The sequence below is a fragment of the Aspergillus glaucus genome (assembly GCF_001890805.1).
Source record: "Aspergillus glaucus CBS 516.65 unplaced genomic scaffold ASPGLscaffold_15, whole genome shotgun sequence".
NCBI lineage: Eukaryota > Fungi > Ascomycota > Eurotiomycetes > Eurotiales > Aspergillaceae > Aspergillus > Aspergillus glaucus.
This window is the reverse complement of record NW_019170467.1, coordinates 246,098-272,478: the sequence shown is the minus strand read 5'-3', so window position 1 is coordinate 272,478 and position 26,381 is coordinate 246,098. Positions and strand designations below refer to the sequence as shown.

At 49.5% G+C, this 26,381-nt stretch overlaps 13 protein-coding genes across 13 annotated transcripts; 6 read left to right on the top strand and 7 right to left on the bottom strand.

Annotated features, from left to right (window-relative positions):
• Positions 1–268: 268 nt before the first annotated feature.
• On the bottom strand, positions 269–2,168 carry ASPGLDRAFT_59400 (uncharacterized protein; the record flags this gene model as incomplete). The annotated part of the gene is made up of 2 exons (XM_022548380.1): positions 269–1,164; positions 1,230–2,168. 2 exons carry the CDS (start codon positions 2,166–2,168, stop codon positions 523–525), a joined length of 1,581 nt encoding a protein of 526 aa, XP_022399088.1. The 3' UTR covers positions 269–522.
• A 195-nt stretch (positions 2,169–2,363) lies between these two features.
• On the bottom strand, positions 2,364–2,615 carry ASPGLDRAFT_37130 (uncharacterized protein; the record flags this gene model as incomplete). Its single annotated transcript, XM_022544781.1, has 2 exons — positions 2,364–2,474; positions 2,523–2,615. 2 exons carry the CDS (start codon positions 2,613–2,615, stop codon positions 2,364–2,366), a joined length of 204 nt encoding a protein of 67 aa, XP_022399087.1.
• A 682-nt stretch (positions 2,616–3,297) lies between these two features.
• ASPGLDRAFT_534024 (HNH endonuclease signature motif containing protein) lies at positions 3,298–4,165 on the top strand. Its single transcript, XM_022547964.1, has one exon. The coding sequence runs from the start codon at positions 3,526–3,528 to the stop codon at positions 4,057–4,059; it is 534 nt and encodes a 177-aa protein (XP_022399086.1). The 5' UTR covers positions 3,298–3,525; the 3' UTR covers positions 4,060–4,165.
• Positions 4,166–4,395: 230 nt separating this feature from the next.
• ASPGLDRAFT_49171 (uncharacterized protein) lies at positions 4,396–5,697 on the bottom strand. The gene is made up of 2 exons (XM_022547047.1): positions 5,006–5,697; positions 4,396–4,918 (listed from the first exon to the last, which is right to left on the bottom strand). The coding sequence occupies exons 1-2, from the start codon at positions 5,285–5,287 to the stop codon at positions 4,622–4,624; spliced, it is 579 nt and encodes a 192-aa protein (XP_022399085.1). The 5' UTR covers positions 5,288–5,697; the 3' UTR covers positions 4,396–4,621.
• Positions 5,698–5,834: 137 nt separating this feature from the next.
• ASPGLDRAFT_174910 (condensin subunit SMC2) lies at positions 5,835–9,941 on the bottom strand. The gene is made up of 5 exons (XM_022542835.1): positions 9,817–9,941; positions 9,720–9,760; positions 7,082–9,614; positions 6,352–7,025; positions 5,835–6,297 (listed from the first exon to the last, which is right to left on the bottom strand). The coding sequence occupies exons 1-5, from the start codon at positions 9,841–9,843 to the stop codon at positions 6,033–6,035; spliced, it is 3,540 nt and encodes a 1,179-aa protein (XP_022399084.1). The 5' UTR covers positions 9,844–9,941; the 3' UTR covers positions 5,835–6,032.
• Positions 9,942–10,343: 402 nt separating this feature from the next.
• Positions 10,344–12,290, bottom strand: ASPGLDRAFT_130341 (NOT2/NOT3/NOT5 family protein; the record flags this gene model as incomplete). Its single annotated transcript, XM_022540961.1, has 7 exons — positions 10,344–10,436; positions 10,513–10,867; positions 10,926–11,188; positions 11,248–11,312; positions 11,367–11,884; positions 11,993–12,134; positions 12,209–12,290. The coding sequence occupies 7 exons, from the start codon at positions 12,288–12,290 to the stop codon at positions 10,344–10,346; spliced, it is 1,518 nt and encodes a 505-aa protein (XP_022399083.1).
• Positions 12,291–13,095: 805 nt separating this feature from the next.
• Positions 13,096–14,494, top strand: mrpl4 (mitochondrial 54S ribosomal protein uL29m). The gene is made up of 3 exons (XM_022542834.1): positions 13,096–13,687; positions 13,762–13,928; positions 14,050–14,494. The coding sequence occupies exons 1-3, from the start codon at positions 13,321–13,323 to the stop codon at positions 14,164–14,166; spliced, it is 651 nt and encodes a 216-aa protein (XP_022399082.1). The 5' UTR covers positions 13,096–13,320; the 3' UTR covers positions 14,167–14,494.
• Positions 14,495–14,734: 240 nt separating this feature from the next.
• ASPGLDRAFT_130220 (secretory pathway gdp dissociation inhibitor) lies at positions 14,735–16,583 on the top strand (the record flags this gene model as incomplete). Its single annotated transcript, XM_022540951.1, has 8 exons — positions 14,735–14,780; positions 14,840–14,864; positions 14,935–14,994; positions 15,063–15,090; positions 15,164–15,509; positions 15,573–16,127; positions 16,181–16,438; positions 16,495–16,583. The coding sequence occupies 8 exons, from the start codon at positions 14,735–14,737 to the stop codon at positions 16,581–16,583; spliced, it is 1,407 nt and encodes a 468-aa protein (XP_022399081.1).
• ASPGLDRAFT_49166 (PaaI family thioesterase) lies at positions 16,498–17,660 on the bottom strand. The gene is made up of 2 exons (XM_022547046.1): positions 17,341–17,660; positions 16,498–17,267 (listed from the first exon to the last, which is right to left on the bottom strand). The coding sequence occupies exons 1-2, from the start codon at positions 17,443–17,445 to the stop codon at positions 16,857–16,859; spliced, it is 516 nt and encodes a 171-aa protein (XP_022399080.1). The 5' UTR covers positions 17,446–17,660; the 3' UTR covers positions 16,498–16,856.
• Positions 17,661–18,280: 620 nt separating this feature from the next.
• ASPGLDRAFT_27229 (origin recognition complex subunit 4) lies at positions 18,281–20,480 on the top strand (the record flags this gene model as incomplete). The annotated part of the gene is made up of 2 exons (XM_022543643.1): positions 18,281–19,801; positions 19,851–20,480. The coding sequence occupies 2 exons, from the start codon at positions 18,281–18,283 to the stop codon at positions 20,478–20,480; spliced, it is 2,151 nt and encodes a 716-aa protein (XP_022399079.1).
• A 631-nt stretch (positions 20,481–21,111) lies between these two features.
• Positions 21,112–22,248, top strand: ASPGLDRAFT_59393 (alpha/beta hydrolase). The gene is made up of 2 exons (XM_022548376.1): positions 21,112–21,397; positions 21,453–22,248. The coding sequence occupies exons 1-2, from the start codon at positions 21,284–21,286 to the stop codon at positions 22,236–22,238; spliced, it is 900 nt and encodes a 299-aa protein (XP_022399078.1). The 5' UTR covers positions 21,112–21,283; the 3' UTR covers positions 22,239–22,248.
• Positions 22,249–23,285: 1,037 nt separating this feature from the next.
• Positions 23,286–24,705, bottom strand: ASPGLDRAFT_49163 (aldo/keto reductase). Its single transcript, XM_022547045.1, has one exon. The coding sequence runs from the start codon at positions 24,515–24,517 to the stop codon at positions 23,366–23,368; it is 1,152 nt and encodes a 383-aa protein (XP_022399077.1). The 5' UTR covers positions 24,518–24,705; the 3' UTR covers positions 23,286–23,365.
• Positions 24,706–24,847: 142 nt separating this feature from the next.
• ASPGLDRAFT_533400 (uncharacterized protein) lies at positions 24,848–25,904 on the top strand. The gene is made up of 2 exons (XM_022547951.1): positions 24,848–25,393; positions 25,571–25,904. The coding sequence occupies exons 1-2, from the start codon at positions 25,169–25,171 to the stop codon at positions 25,796–25,798; spliced, it is 453 nt and encodes a 150-aa protein (XP_022399076.1). The 5' UTR covers positions 24,848–25,168; the 3' UTR covers positions 25,799–25,904.
• The last annotated feature ends 477 nt before the right edge of the window (positions 25,905–26,381 follow it).

Sequence of the window (26,381 nt, the reverse complement as noted above, 5' to 3'; positions counted from 1 at the left end):
AGAGGCTTGAGTATTTGACTGAATTCTAAAGATACGCTGTCAGGTGCGACCTCTCGGGGATTTCTGAACATCTCCGCTGCAAATCTTTCTCTTGAATATTATTTTGTGTACTCTTAGTATGTTTGCCTGCGATATAGATGGCAAAAATTTGATGTAGGTGAGAAGACGTGACAAGGGTAAAAAGATGGAAGGAACACTGTTGTGGTTGCAGATGAGTCAGAGTCATTTTTGGGTTCGCGCGCACAGTGTACACAGATCACGCCGGCTGGTTAGTAGTTGAGTGGGTGACCACCAGTGAATCCCAACTGTTGTATGTTTTTGTTTTTGCTGAGCTTACTTATATACCCTTTTCCTTTGTTGCTTAAGGGCGAAGGGCGATAACCGGGTGAGCCCTAGAGCTCAGCACAGGCAGACCTGCTTGCTTTCTTTCTTTCTTTCTTCATGTTAGTATTTCGTCAGATACTTTGCCAATAGCCGCAAACCCGCAGCACGGCTGAATATAGTCTGGAGCCTTTATCTACATCACACCTCGAGCCACATCTCAATCCCCTTCAACTGTACATCCATCTCCCAATCTCCTCTCCAAGACGTCGCACCATAAATCCCATTCCCAGAAGAGACACTATGAGAAACTGCCATCCGCTTAAGCTCCCTATCCAACACCAGAGCCACTCCGTTCCCTCTCTCTCCGAAAATAAGGCTCCCGTTCTCGTCTAGTTCATACCCTGGCCGCTCGGCATTATAACATCTGAAGATATCGTGAACGGGGCTTAGTTGGAACAGGAGACAGTGATTCCCTCTCTCATTATCAGAGGTGTCATACCATGGGAGGTGATATCCAAAAACCACCTTTTCGTTCGTCTGTGTAAGGCGACCAGAAATAAGGAGGATGATAACAACTTCTTCAGCTGGGATTGCAGTAATTTGTTCCACAAGAGCAGCAGCATTTGTTGTCGACATACTCTCATCAAGATCATAGTACTTGTGTAGCTGAAGGTCAGAAAAGCTTAGCGTCTCATTGAGAATCATTCCCAGTTGGGAGAAAACAGGCAATGTGGCTATGCTGCCTGGCCTGGGTAGCGTTAGAGGAGTCTTGGTGTCGTTCTCGTCATATGTCTTGTAAAGAGATGATAGGAGGCGGTGATAACCTCTGAATAACTCCGGCTATTTTCTTCAGTTAGTTCCTTTTCTATCAAACCCCTTCAAACAGGAGAGCGTGCGAGACATACTGTCTTGCTGATGGCCTGGTCAAACATTTCCCAGGTAATACCCATACCCGGAACCTGAGCAAACGCTCTAACGACGCAATCCGCAACACGATCCAGATCGGCATCTTGCTCGATCTGAGCAATTGGTTTCCCAAACTGCGTAACCAAAAATACCTTCACCAAAGCCTGAAACTCATCCTGCGGGATACTCAAATCGTGAAGACGCTCCGGCTGCTCCCCACAAAATTCCTTAGCAAACTCCCGGAACCCATCTCGCGGAACACCACCCCACCCTACCTGCGGGGGTTGAGAAACGACATATAACACATCAAGCAAATCATGGAATAACTCATCACCATCCTCATCATAGTTTGTCTTGGCATATACCTTCCAACTGTCCCCATCCAATACACTAGCGAAATCAAATGCCCTGCGCTCAGCCTGCATCCTCGCGAATTCCGCATCAAAGGGCAATTTTTTGCCGTCATGAGTTGTCGCGAGACTTTGGAAGATGAGGCGACAGGTATCAGCTGGTGCTCTGGTGCGAGTAGCAATACTTTCTTCATAAACAGGTCTGGAGCGTTCGGAGTCAGTCCAGACAAGTGCTCTGAGGAGGCCATCGAATGTCAAGTGTGTAGGCAGGGGCAGGGAGTCATAGAATGGTGCTTGAGAAAGGTATAGAAGGCTGTTGTAAATTAGAGCACCTGCTTGTGCCACGGATGGTGGTAGGACTCCTGCGGTCTGGAGGAAAGAGATGAAAGTGGACTGGGTGATGACTTCTGTTCCATTGTCGTTTGTGCAGAGATAATTAAAAGTCTTGCGAAGGTGTGGTAGTTCCTCGCCCCTTAGGATACCAAAATCCTTGATTCTTTGGCTAAGTGTGTTGAGGATAGCGTCGGGGGCCAGGATGCCCTTTTTGACTAACGCGGCGATAGCTGTGGGGATATGCTGGGGATCCATTTTGCATCAAAACACTTTCAAAGTAGATAACGCTTTAAAATAAATAAATAAATAAAGGGAATAGCACGCTGGAATTATGTTAAGAAACCAAAATTCGAATTGGGAAGTAGTTGATGTTCTACTTAAAACGGTTGTCGGTCTTGAAGCTGTGTCAACGCCGAGACTGACAGCGATCTTCCCTTCGGCCCCATGAGGCTAAACCCTAGCTGCTTTGTACTTTGGGTAGGCTGTCATGATTGGGTCAACGTAGGGTGCAATGTAAAAACTGACGTTCGAGCCCTCGCGCAAAGATCCGATCTTGTCGAACTTCAAGGACGTTAGCTGCAAGATAATGTCCGTCAACTGCTCATGCACCTTCTTCGCCAAAACAAGATCCTTGGGACCCGGTTCCTCTTCGATATCATCCGGCTCCAAAGTCGGCAAAATATGCCCCGAAAGCCGCTCCATGATGATAGATGGTAAGGGCAAAGAGGAGATATTGTAAGAAGGAAACTGGGGAGGTTGAGAGCAACCAAATGAGAAGAACCACGGGGTCCTAGTAGCTAGTAAGCTACATTATAAACAATCGATAACGACTCACTTTCCTGTTTGGGTTCCCGCCTGCTGCTTCATTACCCTTGAGGCAGACACCACCGCAATAAGAAAGAGCCGGCATCACGAGCACCACTTCTCGTCATACTCTTAAATCATAGAAAACATATCAATAAAGCTCAGTTACTTAGTCATCGACGACAAGTTTTGTAGATTTGAGTAAACAAGAGTCAAGTAGCGTATCACATGACCGTGTTTTTTTCATCGCTCTGTAATCTCTTCGTCACCATTCCCCATCACATCGACCATGGACAGTCCATCAACAGATTTCGCTGAACCTGAGCGTATCGAGCTTATCAAGAAACTACATAATTGGAATGAAGGAGAGCACCTGAGCGTATCGAGCTTATCAAGAAACTACATAATTGGAATGAAGGAGAGCCAGTTGCAACCGAAGCCTGGCTGCCTGGGCCTGTATTTGGCTCAGTGACTTAGGAAAACTAAGAAAGCTCGTGGATGGCGTTTTGAAGGGCAATGCCGGGCTAGGTATGCTCGTACATATGCTATTCATTCCAGGGAACATTTTTTCTGAATTAGTATATCCTTGTTTGTGCCCATTTCTTAACCACCGCTTTATATACTTCAGTTAACCTCCATATAGGGCTCAACCGGGAGCGCACTACATCCATTGCAACAACATCCACAGCGGGTGTTATCAACTCGCAAAGAAACTTAAACAAACAGGAAGTAAATCGCAACAAAAAATGCATTATCACGAAAGCTAGTCGATGTACCGAGGCAGCCCATATATGTATGCCCTTCTTCAATGGCTGAGCACCTTACATCCCTAAAATCGTTGAAATGGGTGCTTCTGGAAGAATTCTGGTCCGACGAGGATATCCAATCCTGGCAACAAACGTTGCTCACTCCATCCAAAATTGAGATCCCGCAGAACCTAATAACCATGGACAAGACAGTCCACGCGGCCTGGGACAACTACACGTTTGCACTCAAGCATATCCAGACTACTCCTGATCAAAAAACCATGGAACTCGAGTTTCACTGGCTACACATCCGCCCTCGTGGAACGGGGCTTATCTCACTCTTAGAAATGCCGGACCTACCACCAAATAACTTTAGCGGTCGAGGGAACTTGAGGTTTTGGGATTGCCTCACGGAAAGAAAGATTTGCTCGGGTGATACAGTCGTCCTTCGAACAGAGGATCCAGATAAGTTTCCTCTCCCCAGTGAAGAACTACTCAAAATGCAGTGGCATCTAAACAGAGTAGCCGCTCTGTCAGGTGCTTCGGAGGTACTTGATTTTCATCGACAGGAAGACAATCCGTTCACAGTTCATTGAAGATCCACGCCCCTTGACTTGAGCAAATTGTTGGAAGCTCATCCTAGATAGAATTTATATGGCAGCTATCATGAAGGAATGGTTTTCTAAAGGTCGTGGAAACTGGAACAGACAAGGGCAGGATTGGGGCAACGAAGAGTATGGGGGATGATGCGATCATTGCGAATCTCGCTGGGCGCAAGCTCCTGTTCATGTCCTGTTCATTGTGCCGTGACGGCCTCTTCGCATCCATTGGCTAATCGGAGGATTCGAAGAATTTGTACCTGCATGGGAGGCATTAATTACGATGTAGACAAGCGGGTTCTTTCTCATTTATGATGACAAGCAATGAAAAATGTCAAGGATATGTTCACTGTTATTCCGAAGAAGTCAAAAGACAGGATTATAAGGAAAGTGCTAAAGTTGCTTGTATTGACTCCTGAAAATGTCCAAATTACCGCTGAAGAAGCAACACGGTAACGCCTAAAGATTCTATCCTGATAAAAAAGAATCAGAGAGAAGGGGATCTCGAAAGTAGGTTTGGGATAAATATAAAACACGAAGGGGGAGTAAGTGCGAATGCTCATGAGGCATTGTGCTGGTCCTTATGCATCATCTTCTTGCGCGCCGCCAAAATCATATCGTCCCTCCGTTTCTGCAACATACGCTGGCGCTCTTCCTTGCTCTGCGACCATCCTCTCGACGACAGCTCGGGAGCTTCTGAGGAACTCTCACTCGTAGCCCTTGTGCTGAGATTGTAGCGGGAAATCAGGTCCTGTCCGTCCGATTTCGGAGCGCTTCCGGATGAGGATGCGGGCTGTGTCGTGGGAGGAGTCGCGGCGGCAGTAGTAGGAATCGGTGGTTGGAACGACGGTGGCGGCTACAAAAACGAAAGAGGAACACCATTAGCACTCTATGATACCATACACCAGCATATTCCGCGAAGAAGACAAGCAAGCAAACTCACCACTTCCAACCCTCGTCCAGTCAAGATCCTCTCCGTAGTCGCCGCAACACTACCCCCATTCCGCTGCAAATCCCACATAATATCTCGAGTGTTCAGCTGTGGGAACATTTGCGATATTTGCTCAACCTGGGCTGGATCCACGGCATGTCCGCGCGCACGAGTGCGGCTGCCTCCGGCGCCCGGCTCATCGTCGCGTTTGAAGAACCATCGGATCACGAAAAAAGACACGACGGCCAAGGTCAGGAGAGAGGGGATGTTGAGAGAGGGCTCCTCTTCAGACATCATCTCGAGCGGTTCGTAAGACATGTGCTGCAGCGCGTGCTTTCTCCGGTCGATCTCGATATGAGGCCAGCTCAGTAGTTTTGGAGACGGGGGGTGGAGGTAAGATAGCTGGTAAAACGCAGGCGTACTCCGTAGCAGTTCGTATCTAAAGAAGGAGATCGGATTTGTGGTAGTCGCAATCCAGCAGCTTCACAACAATAGTGGGCAGTTAGGCAGTGGATGCAGGTGATAAATGACGACGGTTACGATGATCCGCGGAGAGGAACGGCGATAGTTAAGGCGGTGGGCGACGGCCGATAAACAGTCGGCGGTTCGATCTAAAAGGCGATGGATTCGTGGAGAAACGGGTATTGTCGATGTTGGAGCGAAGAAGAAAGCGAGGGGAAGATAAGAAAACGACAAGCTGAAGTGGTGATGTGGTGAAGTGGAACAGAGCGGTGCCCTTTCCCCTTCCGACCGCCGCCTTGTAACTCAGAGGCCGATACAAACGTAAGTATATATCGATTGCCGACAGGGTCTACAGAGTAGAGCAGGAACACTAGAATATACGCTGAAAATATATATCATTGAGCCGTATATCATAACATAAAACCCGTGGCTTCCAGACACCATTATACATCAACCTGAAAACACCGTCCTTTCCAACCCATTACGTGCAAAAGATGACTATAGACAAAACGAAACCAATAACCAAGATGAACAGAAAAGTAGGCAAATCTTCAGTGGAAGCAATTCCCCAAGACCCCTACTTCATATCCGCAGGAGTCAATGCCTGGACGATACTTGTTCCTTCACTGAACCTCGTCCGGAAGATCCGGTTCGCGTTCTGGAACATGCCATCCTTCAAGGAAACGATGATGAACTGCGATCCCTTGAACCGGGTCTTGATCAAACGACCGATGTTCTGCGTGTGAGACAGGTCAAGCGCAGCATCGACTTCATCCAGAATGTACATCGGTGCGGGCTTGAATTGCAGCAGAGCCATGATCAGCGAGAGGGCGATCAGGGACCTAGTGATTCGTTAGCTGTGCACGGCAGCGAGAGGAGGGATGGAGGAGACATACCGTTGACCACCACTCAGCTCAGTCAGACTTTGCTTCCACACCTTACCCAGACTGACTTTAACTTCCAGACCATCGGTGATATCCTTGCCCTCAGGAGGATCCAGCTTCGCAAAACTGCCGGGCAGAAGCTCCGAGAAGATCTGACCAAAGTCGGCATTGACCTTAACCCAGGTCTTGTGAAGAGCCTCCTTCTTGTATTCATTCAGGTTAATGATGGTCTCTTCGATCTTGCGCTTGTCGCGGATCACGGTCTTCATCATGTTCTTCAAAGCAGCTTCCTTCTTCTCAACGCTGTCAATCATGTTCATGACCTTCGGGTTGATCTTCTTCTTCATTCCCTGGAAACGTTCGGTAACGTTGCGCAGCGTCGACTTACATTCCGCAATGTTCTGATTCTTGAAGTCGTAAACAGTACTGGAGCGTCCGAAATTGTCCTTTTCGTCAGCAATCCACTCATGCTCCGATTCCATATGAGCAACGGCCTGAGCGGCAGCATGCTGGTCTTTCTGCAGCTTCTCAAGCTGATGTCCAAGCTTCTGCATCTCAAGACCCTCTTCGGTGATTCGGGAGTTCTTGGTCTGCATCGCTGTCTCGAGCTCCCGCAGTTCTTCATCAAAGCCAGTCAACTTGGCTCTCTCGTCATCGAGCTGGGCTTGAGTAACGTCGTGGGCATCCTGTTTTGATGTGCGTTAGATTTATATCAATAGATGGTAATGGAATCTTGGCGTACCTTGATACGGGCTTGTTCTCTCTTCATCGACTCAATCTCTTCGATCTGAGCCTTGAGAGTATTCTCAACCTCTGCCGTTTGTTCCTCAGCCGCTGAGAGGTCGCTTCCAACCTGCTCAGATTCCAATCTCGAGCTCTGGAGTTCCTTTTGCAAGGTCTTGACGGCGTTGGTGTTCTTAGAAAGGTTCTTCTTGAGCGAATCAACCGAAGTCTGCAATTCTGCGAGCTTGCTGTCTTTATTGTCGTTGAACTCGCCCATGTCCTTCTCGATTCGCTTAATATTCTTGGTTGCTTCGCTCTGTCGAGCCTTGGCGTCGGTAATGTCCTTCTTCAACTGTTCGATGTTCGCTCGCATTTCCTCAACAGCCTGAATGATAGATGACGACGAGTTGTTACCAATCTGCTCTTCCGTGAGCTTGATCTCGTGGGTCTTGAGGTCCAGTTCTTGCTTGAGCGCGCGCGTAGCGTCGAGCTTCTTCTTCTCCTTTCTCATATTCTCTTCCAAGCTCGCCAAGTGACGCTCCTTGGTCCGGATTTCTCGGGTGATTTCGTTCAATTTTTGCAGGGTGACGAGTACTCCACTCGAGTTCGGTGCGCTACCTCCAGACAAAGTGCCCGACGGGTCATAAACATCACCATCAAGAGTAACGCTCTTCATGCGGACAGATGGATCGAATGTCACTCGCTTGGCCGTATCCGCATCCTGGCAAACCAGCGTGTTGCCAAACACATAATTCATAGCGGCCGTAACTTCTTCATCGTACCCTATCAGCTCCAAGGCAAGATCAACTTTACCGGGTGCAATGTTCTGTGCTGCGCCGATCTTCTCCACGGATGCCCTGAAAGATGAGATCTTGTTCAACGGGATGATGGTCACTCGCTTGCGCAGCTTTCCCTTCTGCAGCAGATGAGTACCGGTTTCCGAGCTATCGACGACAACGTTGTACAAGCGACCGCCAGCGCAGATTTCCAGCGCTGTCGCAGCGGGAATCTTCCCCTTGTCCAGAGTAAAGAGCTGGGCAACCAGGCCCTTGACTTTAGATCGGTCAAATCCGGGATGTGGGTCTGAATAATTGAAGTCAATGTTGGCCACCCTTCTCTTGAGTTCATCGGCTCTTCCGCGGAGTTCACGGATATCCTTCTGCAGGCCACTTTGTTCCTGGTATATCTGTTCTTCTTTACCAGGCTCATAACCAAGTCTCATAAGCTCAGATTCCAGCTTCTTGGCCTGCGACTTCAGACCCTCCAAATCTTGTAAAAGACCAGAGTTCTGCTGCTTTGCCTTTTTGGCGCGCGGCTCCTCTTCTTTAACTCTCTTTTCCAAATGAGCAATCTTGAGCTTGGCTTGCTCTTGTTCTGTGGCGGCACCGCTGGCACGGTTTCGGGCGTCTTGCAATTGTCCTTGATACCCACTTTCCTGACCTTCCTTGGATGCGACACCGGTTTGTAACGACTGCAGCAATTCTTCCTTCTGCTCTACCTCGGCGGTCTGAGCGTCGAGTTCCGTCTTCGCAGTGTCGTATTGGGCTTGCAGTTTATCATAGATGTCCTTCTTTTCTTTGAGAAGCTTCTCAAGGTCATTCACGGTCTTTTGATTGTCCTTCTGCCTTTCCTTCTCCTCCGCAATGCTGGCATTCTTGAGGTCGAAAACAGTCGTCAATCGGACCAGCTCATGCGAATGGGCCTTGACATCATCTTCAAGGCCCTGGAACTTGCCTCCCTTGCGCAACTCTTTATCGCGAGCTGTCCGCACCCGCTTAACGTCTTCCTCCAGGTGACCAATTTCGTTCTTCAGTTTAGACGCATTATCCTCAAATGTTTGGACATTTTGCCTCTTGTTTTCACACTCCTCTCCAGCAACCCGTAGCCGTTCGTTGCCTCGGATGTAGTCGTGGGCGACAACCAGCCTCGTTAACCGCTCCAGGTCGTTCTGGGTCTGTTGGAAATCGAGGAAAGCACGCTTCTCGGCACGGAGTTTTTCGAGTTTGGGTTCGATTTCTTCCTTCAGTAGTCCCTCCATTTCGCGCAATTTCAAGTCCTTCTTGCCCATTGTCTTGCCCGCCTTCTCCCGTCTATCCTCGAACATTCGCGTACCTGCTGCCTCCTCGATCATGGACAAAATCTCAACAGCCTTCATATTCAGGACCTTCGTAATTCGTCCCTGCATAATAAGGAAGTTGGGGTTGTTGATGTTCAGCTGAACACTCTGGAAAAGATTCTGCACCGTCTGCTGTTGTGCGCGATGGCCGTTGATCAGATATTTGCTCGTACCGCCGAGGACGATCTGTCGCGTAACGGAAATATTCGCATATTCCTCGAAACCGATCGGGGATTTCGCGGTATCACGGTTATCGAAGACGATAGTCACACTGGCCTTTGTCACACCGGCCTGGCCACGTTTGTAGATAAGATCTTGGAGGTTCTGCGCCCGGACCGTGCTCATATTTGTAATTCCGAGGACGAAACAAATCGCATCGAGAATGTTGGATTTACCACTGCCGTTCAGGCCAGTAATCGAGTTGAACGATTCGTCCCTATTGGGCAGTAGTCAGTACCATGTCTCCCATTCAAATAATAGAGCCGATTGCATTCCGCCGATATCGACCTGAAGGAGCCGGAGGCGCATAGGAGTCGCATACCATCCTGAGACGACCGTACGCACGGCGTACGATTTGAAGCCCTGTCACCGTAAGATTAGCGGGACATGCGAAGAGTAATTCAACAACAAAAACTCACGTCAATGATAATTTCTGTAATCCGCATGGTTGCGACACCAATCCAGTCCCATGCACTCAGTTGCTACAGTACATGAGATGGAGATATGGCGATAAAAAAGGAGATGTGCGTACGATCGCTGGCCGCCGAGATGGTGGAACGAGACTGTTTTGGCGGGCGCGGCTGTTTTGCCGGCGGTAATCAGGTGTTTATGGTTTACCGCTTTAGGAATGGCGCCAGATTCGATGAATAAGCATGGAGGGGTCGCCCGATCCGGAAATCACATGATCGTTATCGAAGTAGGATTGAAGTTCTACTATGTACGATCCCAGGAGCATAGACAGTAGAAAAGAAAAGATCATCAAGTCATTTGGTTTCAAATAGAATAATATCCTAATCCCATACAGACCACCCAGTTTAAGAAATGCGCCCTTGCTTTAAGGCTAAACTGCAATACCAGCAGCTAATGCCAGAACAGAATATCACAAAACACTGGTAGCCGACCCAACGCCATTGCTGATCGATTAGCTAGTTACCCTATCGACAATTCACGAACCGGGTGGGAATCCGACTGTGCGCGCAATACCACGGCCGGGGTCGAGTCTGTTGTCCAGATCCTCATATCGCAAAATAAACTCACGCTGCATGAAGTCACCTTCGTTAGCACAATCCCTGCTATGAGTAGTACATAAACTCCTGACAAGCTGTTGGACATACCCTAATCTTCTTCCAGCTGGTAGGATCCCATATGAGGTAGACTCCACGCTCACTCACTCCACGCTCAACATCAACCGGGCCAGGATATGTCTCATCACGAGTCAGCCAACACCGTTCGATCTTGTGATATCTCCATTTGCGACCCATCAACTCCTCCGCCGCGAGTTCTTGTATGATATCTCGAGGCATGCTGTAGAAGATGTAAAAGAGCGATTCGTCGCTGAAACTAGGGATACGAGATTGAAGTGGTTGAATATTGGCAACGCTGTAGCAGGAAGGCAGAGAGAAATCCTGTTCTAGAGGCAGCGAGGACATTGAGGCAACAAACGGCGAAGCGAAGGATGTATGGAGAGGTCTGGATAGAATGATTAGCTAGGAAAGACCACAAACGACCAGAAAGCACAGGCACATACTCAGGTTGATTCAGGTCTAAGCCCAAGGTCATGAGATCCTGGCCCACAGCAAGACTCGCGACGTCTGGACTTTCGCTATGAATCATCCTCAACAGGCCCGCAAGTCCAAACCTATCGAGCTCACTCATCTGGCCCAGAGGCGGTTGTTCAGCACTTTGAACAGAAGGTTCCTGCGCATCACCAGAAATGGCTTGCTGTTGGCGCTGTAACTGCTGTTGTTCTGTAAAGCTGCGTTGCCCCGGCGCCATAGCGTTGAACATATCCTGTTTAGGAATCGTCAGCGTACAAACAAAGCAAAGCAAGCAAAAGAATGATTGCTTACATCCTTCTCTTGAGCTATCACACCATTGGATCCCTGGTTGACCGGTGATCGCGACGTTCCAATACCTAAAACGCATGGTCAATTTTCTAACCCACTGAATTAACGTGGCCATAACATACTTCCAGATCCCATGTCTGCAGGAGACATTATCCTACCCGTTTCTTGACCGTTCACTGATGCTGCCATCATGTTACGGGTTTGTACTGCAGACTGGCCTTGGAACCCCATACCAGAGTTGTATCCCCCAAGCCCAGCATTCTGCATCATTGAGCCTCTGCGATCTTGGCCTAGGTCCGCTGTGGCGTTACGTCCAAGGGGTGGGAACTCGTCAATGCTGCCGGTTTGGGGCTGTGCACCCGCTAGTTGACCGCTAATGCCCTGTCCACCACTGCGGAAGTCATCCAAACGGTTGGCGAACTGCATGCCGGAAGGAAATAGGTCGTCGTGGGAAGGTTGATTCTGTTGTTGAGGAATATGGGATGGGGTTTGAGATGTGCGTGACGGTGGTTGAGTAGTAGGAGGGGGTTGTTGTCTTTGTACTGGGGTCTGCGCGGCGCGTTGGCTGGCGTTTGCCCACATCATTTGACTCGGGTTCTGGGTCTGCGACGGCGGTGCACCTGACAGTGAAGGAAATTCCCTAGCAGTGAATGTTCCTTAGCTCTGGAAACCCAAAGAGAACTGCGCCAACCGAACCCAACAATCACAGCAAGGCAGCCCTAAACCCACAAGTACACATCACACTTACGACAAATCCAACGGCGTGGCCGGCTGCGATCCACTGAGGCTCTGTGCAAATGTCCCCATGGCACCAAAATTGCGCTGTTGATTTCCTTGTAACCCAGGTGTACCGCTCACAGGCAAGTTGAAATTCCAATTGGCTCCGGCTCCTATTCGTCCTCCGTAGTTAGCATATGTAGTTCTATAGACCACTCGAGTGAATATCGACCTGAGGGTATCGCACCGAGTTTTCCGTTTGGCAGACGCGCCGAGGCGAGGGTTGCATTTCGAGCCTGTGCTTGCTGTTGTGCGGGGAATCCAGACATGCCTCTCATGGGCTGCGGACCTGGTCCTAAGGAACCGCCAAAGACGTCAGCATCACAGTCAAAAAATGGCAAGTGTTGTAAGAGCAGTAATCGATCGCTAGTCTGATCAAGCCCCTCAACTTCGTCCCGGGCTGTAGGAGTCTCCTGGCGTGGTCCAAGATACTTCGGTCGCAGGTGGGAAAACCACGTCCATGAGGTTGCAATTGGAGCAGAATGACGAGGCAACGATCTGACCAAAAGCTTCAAGAAAACCCAGGTCAGGATTGCAAGAACCAAAAGCTCTTTTATCCGCGAGATCTCCATTGTGGGCAGTTCCGAAGCAGGGCACGAAAAGCAATGTACCAAAAGGACAGGGAATTTGGAATGGAAAAGACACACCTGGTCTGTTCATGGCAAAACTTCAGCTCAGTAAGCTGGTCCACAAAAAGAGAAGAATTTCTGCACGATCAAAGAATATCCTCACGGCCTGACTGCACTGCAGGAAATCAAACAATGTTGGGTGCTTGTAAGAGCGTTCATTCAATGCGACGACTGCTCCTCCGCCGGCGAAGGCGGAGAGTGGCGTCAGCCGCGCGCCTATTAGTGAAAATGGCAAGGATTAGCCGCAGACACGAGTCTCTACGCATTTCTCTGTTGTCTAGTGAGAATGTCGGTTTTTGCTTTGCTTTATAAATCTCACTTTTTTCTCTGGTATATAGAATGGCGGATTATATCACTACATTGTGCTTTGCAAGATGCGGAGTACTTTGTACGGAGCAGATATCTATATGGGTGAGCCCTAGAGTTTAGAAATTGTTATCGTCCTAGACCTAAATACATTAATATGGTGATTTCTTTTAATCCCAGCACTACTGCCGTATGTCTAGTGTATATTTTTCTTTTGTATACTAAATAGGAGCCTCAATCCAAGCGCGACAGGCGGCTATTCCACGTGACCCCCGGTCACGGGTCCCACCGCAGCTTTTTGAATTCCCAGAAAAGAACCTCCAACAAGAAAGCCGGTCCATTCGACGACAGACGCACCATCACGATGCCCCGTCATTCCGTGACACGGCTCGCTCGCCAGGTTGGGGGCCTTCCGCTGGCCGAATTGCCCCCTCCGTATCTTGCGCCGTCCCTCCATTTCTCGCTCATCCGATCACCCGTTCAATCCTCCAACTTCTCGTCCACCGCGGTTGTCGCTGGCCATGGCCGGGATCTCAGCAAGACCCGCGGAGTCTCTGCCATCCACCGAAGCGGTCCCAAGTTTAAATTGGGCGTGTCGAAATACCCATTGCCGAAGCCTGTGTCTCCCGAATCGTTGGAACGCCGTCACCCTACACCCGACCATGGACTGTGGGGTTTCTTCCCCAAGGGCAAAGAGGCATTGAGCTCGCCGGAATACGATACCGCTCATGGTTAGTGTTATATATGCTGATATGTACTATACAAAGTACGACATGCGAATTTGTGCTGATCGTTTGTGATCCAGGCCGGCCTTGGTCCATCCAGGAACTCCGCGAAAAGTCCTGGGATGATCTCCACAGACTCTGGTGGGTTTGTGTTAAGGAACGCAACCGCATAGCCACCTCCAACTTGGAGCGTCAGCGAGTGAAGGCTGGATACGGAGAATATGAATCAGAAGAACGGGAGCGAGTGGTGAGTGTTGTCCCTAGCAGGCTATCCTTTTTTGGATATGTTGAAAAACGAGTTCCATGATGTCTTTGCATCCATTATTTGATTGCCGGCACGTGCTAATGCAAGCGCTGTTGTTCTTTAGGTCCGTGTCACCCAGAAATCCATTAAGCACGTTCTGCGGGAGCGATGGTACGCCTGGGAGGACGCACAGAAGCTTTACAAGCAGGGTTACCGGCCCCAAGAGGATACCCAGGAATAAGCAAAGAGTGACATGAAGGTTCCTCGGCCCCGTATAGCTCTCCACAACAGCACCCTCCCTGTCTCGGAAAGTCTATCAACTGGTCCCGAATGTAATATTATCATGGATTGCCCATTTTTATGTACTGCTACGTTTTATATTATTTTATTTTGATTTTGGATCAATGCCCTGTCCGATAGAACAATGGAAAAAGGACGGCACTACGACGCATAGACACCCCCATGTCTAGTAAAGCGCCGGAACTAGCTGTCAATAATGATGCATATCAATATGAAACTGGCCGTCTAGAAACAGGAGAGAAAGAAAAGGGGTTTTGGAAATTCAGGAGTCGCCATATCATTATTTCTAGTTCTTTTTGTTGGTATTATTATTACTGTTATTAGCGCTGGCGTCAAATAATCCGGTCGATGATCCGCGGAGGGGGCTCCAGCGACTACTTCTACTAGACACCTCACCGCAATCAAACCACCTCCGCGTTCTTCCTTTCCCTCTCTCTTTCCACCTTCTATTCATCTCTATCTTGTTTGATTTACCCTGAATATCTTCCTCTTGCCATATTCTAATCACCATGGAGGACATCGCTCCCGAGTATGATGTTGTTGTGCTTGGCACTGGTATGTTGGTAGCTACCCCGCGATGATATGTGATATGGCTAACCGTCCCCCCTGCGCAGGGTTGACGGAGTGTGTTCTGTCTGGGTATGCTGCTCTCCCCTTACTTTATGCACTGCGGGGAGTTCCATATGCTTATCATTGATCTGGTATACAGTGTTCTCAGTGTCAAGGGAAACAAGGTGCTTCACATCGATCGCAATGATCACTACGGAGGGTAAGTGACGGGGTAGCGTCCACGCATCCCCAATTCTACAAGTGCCCCCATCTAACGATACATAATAGTGAGGCTGCTTCTGTGAACATCGAGACTGTAAGTATTCTGAAACTCTTTGGTTTGTCGTGTTGCTTTGCATTGCTAACGCGTCTGTGTTTGTTTTCTATAGCTGTTCAAGAAGTACGGCAACGTTCGCCCCGGCGAGGAGCCCTGGAAGAAGTATGGACGGGTCAACGACTGGAACATCGACTTGGTCCCCAAGCTGCTGATGGCCAACGGCGAGTTGACGAATATCCTGGTTTCCACCGATGTTACGAGATACCTTGAGTTCAAGCAGATTGCTGGCAGCTACGTCCAGCAGGGCAAGGGCGGCAAGGCCAATGTGGCCAAGGTCCCCTCGGATGCCAACGAGGCCCTGCGCTCGTCTCTGATGGGAATGTTTGAGAAGAGGAGAGCGAAGAAGTTCTTGGAATGGGTTGGTGAATTCAAGGAGGATGACCCGGCTAGTCACCATGGTGCGTCTCATGAGCCTAGCTCTCTCGGTTTGACGATTCATCGCCATTGCTAACTATATGCAGGCTTGAACATCTCTACGTGCACGATGAAGGACGTTTACGACAAGTTCAGTCTCGAAGACAACACCCGTGAGTTTGTCGGTCACTCGATGGCTCTGTACCAGTCCGATGACTACATCAACGAGGTTGGCAAGGCCATCGAGACTATCAACCGCGTCCGTCTGTACGTGAACTCGATGGCCCGGTACGGCAAGTCGCCTTACATCTACCCTCTCTACGGCCTGGGTGAGCTCCCTCAGGGTTTCGCCCGTCTGTCCGCCATCTATGGCGGTACCTACATGCTCAACACCAACATCGACGAGGTGCTCTATGACGACAACGGGAAGGTCTCGGGTATCAAGGCGACGATGAAGGACCGGGACAACGCTGCGGAGACCATGAACTTCACCACCAAGACAAAGAAGATCCTCGCAGACCCGTCCTACTTCCCCAGCAAGGCCTCCGTGACCGGCTACCTGCTCAAGGCCATCTGTATTCTCAAGCACCCCATCGACAAGACCGATGGCAGTGACTCGCTGCAGCTGATCATCCCCCAGTCTCAGGTTGGACGGAAGCACGGTAAGTTCTGATCATCTTCACAAGAATATAGGTGTACATTCTAACTGGAATAGATATCTACATTGCCATGGTTTCATCGGCACACAACGTCTGCCCCAAGGGCTACTACGTCGCCATTGTCTCGACTATTGCCGAGTCCGATGCGAACAACCACATTGAGCTTGAGCCTGGATTCGAGCGTCTGGGTGAAATTGAAGAGAAGTTCTTTGGCCCCCCAATCCCGCTCTACGAGCCCCTTGAGAGTGGTGAGAAGGACAACATCTACATCTCGAGAAGCTACGATGCTACATCACACTTTGAGACCACTACTGGTGAGTCAAGTTATCGTTCCATGATGACTAGAAAATCAGTCACTAACATTCCACAGATGATGTGCGGGATATTTACCGTCGTGCCGCTGGTGAGGAGTTGGTTGTTGAGGGACTGAGGGAGGACCAGAAGCTTGCTGAAGAGTAAATGTGATTGTATGCGTTTCCGGTTAAGACTGGGTAATATATCGTCGTTTTGGGGGAGCAATGATTCCCTGGACTTGTGCCTTTGCTCTTATTCTTATATGATCAGATAGCATGTTGGATTACCACGTTTCTTTTTTCTGAGTCTTTGGTGTGTGGTTGATAATATCGCTGCTGTCAGACAGAATTCTCCCTTTCCTTTCCTGCAGTCGATGGGTATATACAAGCCCAGAATAGGCCCGAATTGCTTATGTACAACTAAGAGGCACCAACACCCTTACAACTTCTCCTCAGCGGGATCCGTATTAGCCTTCTCATGCTCCCCCAACACACAGATATCTCCATTATCAACCCTCGAGATATCCGCCCTCAAAAAGGCCAACCGTTTACCCATCTGCACCAATGTGCAAGTCAACCGAACCTCCGTCCCCTGCGGAACCGGCCGCAGATACGTCGTTTTTAAATGACGACTAACCCCTCCCAAGGCGAACACACCCGGGCGCGACATTCCCAAGAGGATTGTAGTAGAAAGGATGTCGATGAGAGTGGCCGTGCAGCCCCCGTGGAGATTTCCCATGTAGTTGCAGAGATTCTGGGGGATGGTTAGGAGGTAGGAGACTTGCGGAGGAGGGCCTTTGGTTGCGGATTCGAAACGGAGGTTGCAGGATTTGGCATCAATGCCCCAGTACTGGTGAGTTAGTTGTCAGTATTGCTCTGGTATAAGGGTTCTGGATTGTTCAGGGAAGTTAGGGAGGTAGGACCTTGTTGTTTTCATCGCTGTCCTCCCCTAAGCCCATGCGCAGGGTGTACTCGTAGACGAGCTGTTCGAATTCATCGAGGGGTCTGGATGGAGCAAGAACAGACATGGCTGTGGTCAATTGTAAGAAATCCCAAGATGTGAATTATGAGAAGTGTATGGTTTCTTTGAAGAGTCCTGTTGGAGAATCGCATATTATGACCCGGACTTGATCGCATTCATCTGGATAGCCGAGGTTCATTGTCGGTTTGAGAAGTTCCAACTCTAGCCATATATATCTTTTTTGAGGTATTCGATATGATCGTTTTGCTTCATCTGATAATGGCCACCATTGGATTATACTCCGCAAATACCATTGCGTTGCTTGTTTGTGATGTTAACAGAGGAATATATACTCGGTAGCAGAGCCATACAAATATGTATGCTGTCAACTCTAACCAAGTAGAACATCAACGCCGCTATTTATTCCAAATATTCTACCTTCATAGTTAAGTGATCATACCATTTTATACTCCGGACTAATTCCCTTGTGGTTCTTCAATACTCTCGAGTAACCATTAACCACGTCACCTGACCTCGCGTCGCGCGTTGTCCAGCTCCGTCGGCCAGTTTTCTTTTAAGCATTAGATCGGTCAAAGTCGACTGCGACGCTTCCAGTGCTCGACAAACACAATTTCTGTGCGTATGATTCCCTTTCACGCTCAATTGAAATTGCCTACTGACTTATTGCTTTGCGCAAACAGTTTGTGTTCAAATCCCTACACCGAAAAGATTCGTCCTTCTGCAGTCCGTCGCCGTGATCGCATACCGTAGCTAGTATTTTGGCCATTGGCTACAGAGACCAACTTCACGATCTTCGTTTCCTCGATTATATTTTATACAGCACCACATTCCTATCTCCTAGAAACTTGACTTCAACCTTGACCACGGAACGCCTGCCCACGATGACGAACCAGCGCGCCTCGAAGAGAAGAAGGGTCTCCGATGTGGATGAAGAGGGGGATACAGAGATGCGCGACTCCAATGGCCTCCCTTCGTCACCGTCAGTGAAAGATGAAGGATCTGACGACGACGCATATACCCCGGCTACCCCGACAAGATCCACGCGGCGGCGAGCGTCGCGACCAACTCAGAAGGTAGAACAGGATAATGAAGGAGAAGCGAATACCGAGACACCTGCCAAGACTGGGTTACGGTCGAGTGGAAGACAACGGAAGCCGCCGCAGAGGTTCGAGCAAGAATCGAAGGCTCCATCCTCGGCGAGGAAGATGGCCGCGACGCCTAGGAGTACTGCACACACCCCGAGAAGCACGCGGAAGACCAGACAGGCATCTGAAGTGGAGGAAGAGGATGAAGAGGAAGATGATGAAGAGGAAGAGGAAGAGGAAAGGGAAGAGGAAGAGCAATCGCCGGAGCCGCAGCCGACTTCGCTAGCGAGGACAAGGTCGAAGAGAGTCACTGTGAACTACAATGAGGATCAAGAGGAGAGACGAGAGAACACGGGGCGATCCGGCTCACCAGATGAGGGCGATCAAGACGGGGTTGATGATTTGGTTGCGATGCAGTTACAGCAAGACCTCCATCCTGAACAGGGTGGTAAAGACGACGCGCTGCCACCAACAGAACCGCTGCCTGACTACGCCGAGGATTTTCAAACTATGGCCCAGGGTAACAACTTTCAAAACGAGCTCAAGGTGCTGACACAGGTTGTGATTGAAAAGCTCAATGGAAAAAGACCAGTTCCTTTGAAGGGGCTGGAGAGCGAGTATCAGAAGGTCTACCACCTCGTTGAGCAAACGGTTACTTCTGGCGAAGGTAACTCGATGTTGCTTCTTGGATCTCGAGGCTGTGGAAAGACGGCTATAGTCGAGACCGTACTCTCAACCTTAGCAAGAGAACATACGAATGATTTCCATGTGGTCCGTCTCAATGGCTTCCTGCACACTGATGACCGACTGGCCCTCCGTGAAATGTGGCGCCAACTCGGCCGTGAGATGAATACAGAGGAGGAAGCCGGCAAGATTAGCAACTACGCTGATACTATGGCTACATTACTGGCCTTGCTGTCTCATCCAGAAGAGTTGTTTGGTCCGGGTCAAACAGACGGTGTGACTGCTGCCAAGTCGATTGTGATTCTGCTGGACGAGTTCGACCTATTCGTATCGCATCCGCGGCAGACATTGCTCTACAATCTGTTTGATATCGCGCAGGCGCGAAAGGCTCCGGTTGTGGTGATTGGACTTACCACCAAGGTCGATGTGACGGAAATGCTGGAGAAGCGTGTCAAGAGTCGATTCAGCCATCGATACGTTTTTGTCCCGCTGCCTAGGAGTTTTGAGACGTTTTCGGAGATTTGCTTTGCTGGGTTGAATCTCGAGGATGGTGAACTGGCGGGGTATTATGGAACTGGTGCCAAAGCTGAGCGTTGGGGGAAGCTCCTCGAGGGCTGGGAAGCATATCTAGAGGTTCGTCTCCCAAGAAAAGCCAAAGTGAAAAAAGTGTTGACAATTCCAGGCCCTATGGAACGACGAAAACTTCCGCCCCCATCTAATGAGGATATATAACCAAACTAAATCCGTTAAAGAATTCTTTACCGGCGCATTACTCGCCATAACCGAACTCCACCACAGCACCTACACCAGCCCACCAGAAGACCTCACAATCCCAACGCCCAAAACCTTCGCCAACGAGCCCCTCACCTGTCCCGATCCCGCACCCCTCCCCTTCCAGCCCTCCACAACCATCTCCTCTAGTCCATCCTCCCTCCCCCTCTCCCTCCTCCTCGCCGCAACCCGCCTAACAGCCCTATACGACCCAGGCAACGACGCCACGGCCCAACCACAGAGCCTCGCCCCACTCGCCCTATCCTTCCCAGCAGCGTATGCGGAATACGTCCGGCTCCTGACATCAGCCAAGGTCTCTGCGTCAGTTTCCGGGGCTACTGCTACGGCCGGACGGGTCTGGGGCCGGGACGTGGCCCGTGAGGCGTGGGAGAAGCTCGTGAGTTGGGGACTGGTGAATCCGGTTGGTGGGGGGAGTGGGACGGCCGATGGACGGATGTTTCGGGTAGAGGTTAGTTTTGAGGAGGTTGTTGAGATGGCTGGGTCTGGGGGGTCGTTGGGGAGATGGTGGAGGGATGCTTAGTGTACTTTATTGGTCGTGGTAGGGTAGTATATCCCTGTAGGTGTTGGGGTAGGCACCATACGTGAAACGCTCGGTTTTCTTTGTTTCTTTGTACTACGTGTTACTGGGCTGAGAAGTCGTCATGCGATATTTCTGCTAGACATGTCTAGACTTTTTTTTTTTTTTTACTTTTTAAGTCTCAGCCACGATGTTCTCTTTTTCGGTCTCTTGTACTATATACTAAACTAGCGATCAATGATACGATGCCAGACATGCATAAACTACAAACCGAGTCAGTTTCTCGTCTCAGTATGAAACTACATGTACTGTTACCGTATGTAAACGGATAATAATGGCATACTTGTATATGTCAGAAACAGGGCAGCCATTTCCCATTTGAGCATGCCCTAAGCATCATGACCTAAACCCGCGCTTGTCCCTGCAATGCTCTTGACTGACTAATTCACGGGCAAGTCATCGTCTTAGATAACTACTATATTCTATCTCGTAGTCACCAAATACATAGAGACAGCTCGGTAAAATACCCGACCCTCGGTGCTCAGACCGATCTTGTAATCATCCCGCCGGGAACGTCAGGTTCTCACCGAGCGATCCGGCGTACGTCGGTCCATTGACACCAATTCGGCCAATACTTTGACGTATATCGAATAGAAGACATGATGGTTGCCGACAAGTTCGCCGAATAGCTCGGTTACTGGGCTTAAAAGGGCCGAAGGTTTGGATGACGTCTTGTTGACAATATATAACCCTGGAGTCACCACTGAGGCACTCCTCGAGCGTCTTCAAGAGAGCATACCAGCTGCATGATGATTCTGCCACGACGCGATGTTGAATTCACTGTCTGCGACGGTACAATCCTTCGAGGATGGCACTACCCAACACAAGAGAAGAGCCCATGCATCATAATGTCCCATGGGGTACAGTCCCCCAAATTTGACTCTGAAGAAACAGGCACTGACGGTGTTCATATAGCTTGCTGGAATCCGCCATTGGTTCCTCCCACGCTTCGCCTCACGCTTCCAAGAGTCCGGTTTTGCCGTCCTTCTATACGACAACCGAAACTGGGGCGACAGCGACGGCACACCTCGACAAGAATCCAACCCAGCCGTCCAGCAACTGGACTACCACGACGCCTTCAACTACGCCATCACCATCCCCGGCGTCGACTCGGATAGGATGGTCTACTGGGGCACCAGCTTCTCCGGCGGAAACGTCATACACGCTGCAGCCATCGACAAACGCATCAAAGCAGCCATCGCGCAAGCACCCTCCGTCTCCGGCGAAACCCGCTCTCTAGCATTCAAGGACCGCATCCCGGGACTATTCAACGACCGCGCGGGCATCGCAGCAGGCGGCCAGCGAGGCCGGGTACCCTGCATCACATCTACAGCTGAAGAAGCGCAAACAGGCACAGCACCCGTGCTCTTCCCCGATCTGCACGCGTACGAATCCTACAGCCAGATCCCTGACTGCGGCGGGAAATGGGAGAACCATGTGACGGAGCAGACGCAGCTGCATATGCTACGGTTTGAGCCACAGGCGTATATGCATCGGATTGCGCCTACGCCGTTCCTCATGGTGATCCCGGGGGATGATGTCACGGTAAAGACATCTTCACAGGTGGAAGCGTTTGGGAAGGCAAGGGAGCCAAAGCAGATGCTGTTTTTGGAGGAGGCGGGGCATTTTGATATCTACCAGGGGGAGTGGTTTGAGCGGAATATTGGAGTTCAGGTTGAGTTTCTTAGGAGATATATTTAATGGAATGATTCAACATGATGTCAAATCGTTTTTTGACTCCTGAACAGTACTCCGTAGACTAGTCTGCTGATCGATCGCTTAGGCTGCGATTTGAAATAGTAGATTAACTCTGCCACTATTTGTTATAGCAAATATCTCTGCAGTACGCCAGCTGAGTCTAGCAAACAAGCCTCGACTATCAGCACTAGTCCATCGTCTGCAATTGAGCCCCCAAAGTTCAGCTGGACTTGTATGAGAGGGTTGTAGCTAATAATGGGATGAATAGAATACTGTATGTATGTATGTACTTGTACTTGTAAGTAAAGTAATATCCCTGCAGGTCAGTTTCAGAATTTCTTTGTTTCTTTTGTCTGTCTGCATCCCTTGCGTCAGGAGTGCATGTCACTTTACAAGAAGAATACATTTTATACGACGGTATTATGACAGATAATATTTAGGCAGTACATATGTACTCAGAATGTAAGAATGTAAGAATGTAAGAAAGACGATCCTCCACGTGCTCGACCCCTTCCCCAGGCAAAAAACACATGGCTCGGAGATATATTAACTTTACTCAACCATGGGCACAACATCCAAGGATCTTGGCGATAGTGCAGGATTGGGTTTGCTAGTGGACAGAGTCGGAGTACTCCGTCGAAATTGTACTCTTTACAGAGTTATTCACGGCTATGATCGGAGCCTCGGTCTCGCGACGAAGCGTCTCCAGATCATCGCCATGTGGTTGATTGAGTTTACTCCAGAGTATGTTGTGCAGATGGATTTCTCCATTTTCTCCTTAGAATTAGACTTAAATTACATATTCTATAATTATTTCGGCTACTTCGATACGAACAAAGCCATTCAGACTCTGCTTACCTAACTTCTGACACAGCGCCAAGCTTTTATAAAATTTTTTCTGACCAATAAAGCCCAGCACTATGAAACTAGCGTGCCGTGGTTGCCCCTCCCGGTGGCGGGGCTCACATAAAGCCCTTTATACTGCACCCGATCACGTGTTCGGGTATTCTCGGTACAAGTACATACTCCGTACAAGCGGAAGATCGGGTATTTGGTACTTCTTATCTCGTGCATTCAATGGACTAGTTTAGGTACTCTGTACATACATACTCCGGAGTACAAGTGTAGAATTACTCCAACCCAATAGGCTTAGGAGCCCGCACAAACGCCAGTTGCGAGTTTGCCGCCAGCAAAAAGCTTGCCTGGCCCGTCGTTTTCGGGTCCGGTCCAATAAACGAGTTGGGGAATCCCGGGTCCAAGGGCCGCACACTTTCCAGGTACTCGACCTGTTGCGGAGTAAGTTTGATCTTCAACGCTTGGATGTTGTCGTGCAAATGCTCGATCTTCCGTCCACCGACCAAGGGGAACACATTGGGTGTCTTGGCCATCACATACGCCAGCGCAATGGCCGTCACTGATTCAATGCCATGCTCCTCAGCCACCTTGGCCAGTGCTTCCGACATCCGCACTTCCTCCTCGGTTTGTTCACCGGAGCCGAGCATGGTCCGCAGTCCTTCGCCCTTCTTCTTCCGCTCTTCGATCGCCTTCTTGCTCTGGAACTTGCCGCTACCCAACACATCCCACGGTGCCAGAGCCATGCCGAAGTATCGTGCCATGGGGATGATTTCGCGCTCGAAATCGCGGAGCAGCACGTTCCAGCGTCCCTGGTAGATGCTGAAAGGTGTCTTGCCGTGCGCGCGCGCGTACGTGTTCGCGGCACTGACCACCCACGCGGGCGAGTCCGAAATACCCAAGTACAACACCTTACCCTGCTCAACCAAAATATGCAAACTGTCCATAATCTCCTCGATCGAAGTCGTGTGGTCCCACCAGTGCAGGTACAGCACATCAATCCAGTCCGTACCCAACTTCTTCAGTGAATCCCGCACGCTCATATGCAGACTCCGACGGTGGTTACCGCAGTGGTTCGGCGCGCGACCCTTACCCAAGTCGTACGACTTGTAGTCCGTGGTGAACTTGGTCGCGAGCACAAGTTGGTCACGGTTCTTGCGGGATTCCATCCACTCGCCGATCCAGGTCTCGGATTCCTCGTTCTGGTAGTTGTTGGCGGTGTCGATGAAGTTGCCGCCGGCTTCGTAGAAGGCGTCGAGGAGTTTGAAGGAGGCTGCCTTGTCCATGGAGCCCATGAAGTCGTTCCATGCGCTGCCGATGGACATGGCGCCCAGCTGGAGGGGGGAGACGCGGATGCCGGCGGTCGAGGAGAGGATGCGGAACCGGCCCAGCTCGGTGGGGGGTTCGGGGGCAGGTGTGAAGAGGCTCATTTTTGTAGATGGAATTTGTCAATTGAGTCAGTTGAATGAAGTGTAGAGGTGATGTACTCCGTAGACGGATGGGACTCGCCCTTATATAGCCCCCATTGCTGACCGGTGAAGCCTATCTCCGGCTCGGTTCAACTTTATCTCCATAGTTCTCTCTTTTTCTATCCACGCATACCAACGATAAAACAATATGAGAGCCGTGGAAGGCCTTGTTGAGGATGATAATCGTCATGGCCCACCGCCGATGACGCTGCAGCCGGACTTAGCGGAGTTAAAAGTCATCAATGAACATAATTCTAGTTAACTATGCACTAACGTAATTCCCGAGCCACCCGGGCCCCGGCCACCCATCCATTCTTTGGCGTCTCTATGCATTCTCCCATCTTTAACCACCCACCATGCCACCAAATCGTTCCCGATCGAACTGAAACTCGCAGGAACAAGAGGGACGCATCTTATTAGCTATAGGCGCTTTAAAAAAAGGAGAAATCAGCTCAATCCGTGAAACAGCACGTCGATTTAATATACCACATTCCACCTTTTCTGATCGCCTTAATGGCCACCAATTTCACATTGAAAAATGCACCAACAACCATAAACTCACAGAAGTTGAAGAGGAATCACTTGTAAAATGGATATTCTTAATGAATCTACATGGAGCAGCGCCTCGGCCTACAATGGTGCAAGAAATGGCCAATTTATTGCTTGCAGCTCGGGGTACTGATACTGTTGGCAAGAACTGGGTATCAACCTTTGTACGACGCCATCCAGAGCTTCAAACATGATTCTCTTGAAGGTATGACTACCAACGTGCAAAACAAGAGGGTCCAAAGGTTATTCAAGGGTGGTTTGATGCTATACAAGCTACAATTCAGCAGTATGGCTGTGATGGCCTGGTCACATTGGCTGGCTGTCACGTGAGTTGCAGTTGTTTGCTTTATTGATAACTACAGCGTTACCTCCTTTCTTCCTTCCTCATGTCAATTATTCTCGTCGATAGCTACCTAGGTAGAACACATGAGTTGATGTTCCATTAACCTGGCTGAGCTCCGTGACAATGGCATCCTCAATGGAGATATCTACAACTTTGATGAAACTGGCTTTGCAATGGGCCTCACATCTACTGCAAGAGTGATTACTCAATCAGAGTACTATGGCTGGCGTTCAGTACTACAACCAGGGAATCATGAGTGGGTGACTGGTGGAATCAATTGGTGCAAGTGGGTGGGTGCTTCCACCAGTCATAATCTTCAAAGGGAAGCAATATCAACAAGCTTGGTTTGAAGAGCTCCCTAGGGATTGGTGGTTTGAAGTTAGCCTAAATGGATGGACTACGGATGAAATTGGCCTTCGATGGCTAGAAAAAACCTTTATTCCAGCCACAAACAGTCATATAAAAGGCAAATATCAACTTCTAATCCTTGATGGCCATGGTAGTCATTTGACCCCCAAATTCGACCAAATCTGTGCTCAAAACAATATCATATCAATCTGTATGCCACCACATTCATCACATCTTTTACAGCCTCTTGATATTGGTTGTTTTTCACCGCTTAAAAACGTGTACGGTACCATGGTTGATCAAAAGCAGCGGCTTGGTTTTAACCACATTGATAAGCTTGATTTCCTTATGGCATATCCACCCGCGTGTGTTGAGGCATTCAAATCAGTCACAATTCAAAATAGCTTTGCAGCTGCTGGTTTAGTACCACTTAATGCCAATCGGGTGATATCAAAGCTTGATATTCGGCTTCATACACCTACCCCCCCCCCCGGGAAGCCGCCCTACCAGTCGATCAAGCATCTTCAGCCCCAAAACACCTGCAAATGTCAAAGAGCTATTGAAGCAAGCCTCATTAATCAAAGA

Coding starts and splice junctions, on each gene's coding strand:
- ASPGLDRAFT_534024 (XM_022547964.1), top strand. CDS start 3,526: ATGGCTGAGCACCTTACATCCCTAAAATCGTTGAAATGGGTGCTTCTG.
- ASPGLDRAFT_49171 (XM_022547047.1), bottom strand. CDS start 5,287: ATGTCTGAAGAGGAGCCCTCTCTCAACATCCCCTCTCTCCTGACCTTG. Junction 4,919..5,005: donor CTGGACGAGGGTTGGAAGTG/GTGAGTTTGCTT, acceptor TCGTTTTTGTAG/CCGCCACCGTCGTTCCAACC.
- ASPGLDRAFT_174910 (XM_022542835.1), bottom strand. CDS start 9,843: ATGCGGATTACAGAAATTATCATTGAC. Junction 9,615..9,719: donor CGTACGGTCGTCTCAGGATG/GTATGCGACTCC, acceptor ACTGCCCAATAG/GGACGAATCGTTCAACTCGA. Junction 7,026..7,081: donor GAGAACAAGCCCGTATCAAG/GTACGCCAAGAT, acceptor ACATCAAAACAG/GATGCCCACGACGTTACTCA.
- mrpl4 (XM_022542834.1), top strand. CDS start 13,321: ATGCCCCGTCATTCCGTGACACGGCTCGCTCGCCAGGTTGGGGGCCTT. Junction 13,688..13,761: donor GGAATACGATACCGCTCATG/GTTAGTGTTATA, acceptor TTTGTGATCCAG/GCCGGCCTTGGTCCATCCAG. Junction 13,929..14,049: donor CAGAAGAACGGGAGCGAGTG/GTGAGTGTTGTC, acceptor GTTGTTCTTTAG/GTCCGTGTCACCCAGAAATC.
- ASPGLDRAFT_49166 (XM_022547046.1), bottom strand. CDS start 17,445: ATGTCTGTTCTTGCTCCATCCAGACCCCTCGATGAATTCGAACAGCTC. Junction 17,268..17,340: donor ACAGCGATGAAAACAACAAG/GTCCTACCTCCC, acceptor CTAACTCACCAG/TACTGGGGCATTGATGCCAA.
- ASPGLDRAFT_59393 (XM_022548376.1), top strand. CDS start 21,284: ATGATGATTCTGCCACGACGCGATGTTGAATTCACTGTCTGCGACGGT. Junction 21,398..21,452: donor GCATCATAATGTCCCATGGG/GTACAGTCCCCC, acceptor GTGTTCATATAG/CTTGCTGGAATCCGCCATTG.
- ASPGLDRAFT_49163 (XM_022547045.1), bottom strand. CDS start 24,517: ATGAGCCTCTTCACACCTGCCCCCGAACCCCCCACCGAGCTGGGCCGG.
- ASPGLDRAFT_533400 (XM_022547951.1), top strand. CDS start 25,169: ATGGAGCAGCGCCTCGGCCTACAATGGTGCAAGAAATGGCCAATTTAT. Junction 25,394..25,570: donor ACAAGCTACAATTCAGCAGT/ATGGCTGTGATG, acceptor GAGCTCCGTGAC/AATGGCATCCTCAATGGAGA.